This window comes from Sinocyclocheilus rhinocerous, unplaced genomic scaffold, assembly GCF_001515625.1.
Source record: "Sinocyclocheilus rhinocerous isolate Xijiao unplaced genomic scaffold, SAMN03320098_v1.1 scaffold3991, whole genome shotgun sequence".
NCBI classification, from domain to species: Eukaryota; Metazoa; Chordata; class Actinopteri; order Cypriniformes; family Cyprinidae; genus Sinocyclocheilus; species Sinocyclocheilus rhinocerous.
Genome location: NW_015664686.1, coordinates 106,358 through 107,320, shown reverse-complemented (window position 1 = coordinate 107,320; position 963 = coordinate 106,358). Strand labels below are relative to the sequence as shown.

The window sequence follows — 963 nt, the reverse complement described above, 5'->3', positions numbered from 1 at the left end:
CATTATAAAATAAAATATGAATTATAAACATAATATATAAAATATAAAAAAATTTACTTTCTCATTTTCGTTTAGTTTATTTTGATGTACTAAAATAACTAAAACTGAAATGAAAATGATTAAAAATTACATAGATATGCATTTTAAAAAAAAATTAAATGGCAAAAACTGCAAAATTACTAGACCTTTAAAATTTAAATTAAAAAGGAAAACATAAATAAATAACTACTAAATAAAAACTATAAAAGTATTTCAATGATACTGAAGTAACACTGGGTTGTGAGCTGATTATCACACTGACTGTGATTTTTTTATAGTGCAAAAATGACTGAATCTGTCAGAAACACAAACAGGAGGAAGAACAAGTAGTTTGAAGATGGAAAAACTAAAAATTAATGCATAAACTTGTATTTAAGGTGATAAACAGATGAAATAATAAACACAATGATTTAAAGAATGAATGAAGCTCTTACCCCAGAAATCAATCCTGTGACAGAATCCATCATCTTCTTTAACACCTGTGACACACACGCACACACACACACACACACACTTAAATATACTTCTATTGTTTTTATATACATCTAGTTATAAATAACCTATAAGGAACATTTCACACAACAGTCATCACATGTGCATTTTATTGTCATCACTCCTAATGAAGAGTCACAGCACCACAGCAGGACTGATCAGCCACACTGACTCTGATTATTTGTGTCATGCTGGAAACTCCTGTGCTTTTGACCAGATCAGTGAAGTCAACAGAAGTGATGCAACACTGGCTGCGCTTGAGCTCATTTCCCAACAATCCCAGCACTGACGACATCACGGGCATCACTTGCATTCCTCAGTCTATCTCTGCTGTCCAGCGACAGATAAACCACAGCACCAGAGACACACCCGCCAGCGGCGAACACCAGCAACACACTCACACACACACACACACACTCACTCACTCACACT

At 34.0% G+C, this 963-nt stretch overlaps 1 protein-coding gene across 1 annotated transcript in view; it reads right to left on the bottom strand.

The window, feature by feature from the left end:
• Positions 1-963, bottom strand: part of LOC107730361 (transferrin receptor protein 2-like) — a 17,118-nt gene that overhangs the window by 9,503 nt on the left and 6,652 nt on the right. The window contains exon 2 of the mRNA XM_016541183.1: positions 474-518. Coding sequence (XP_016396669.1) covers positions 474-518 — 45 coding nt within the window. The remainder of the gene's footprint in view (positions 1-473; positions 519-963) is intronic.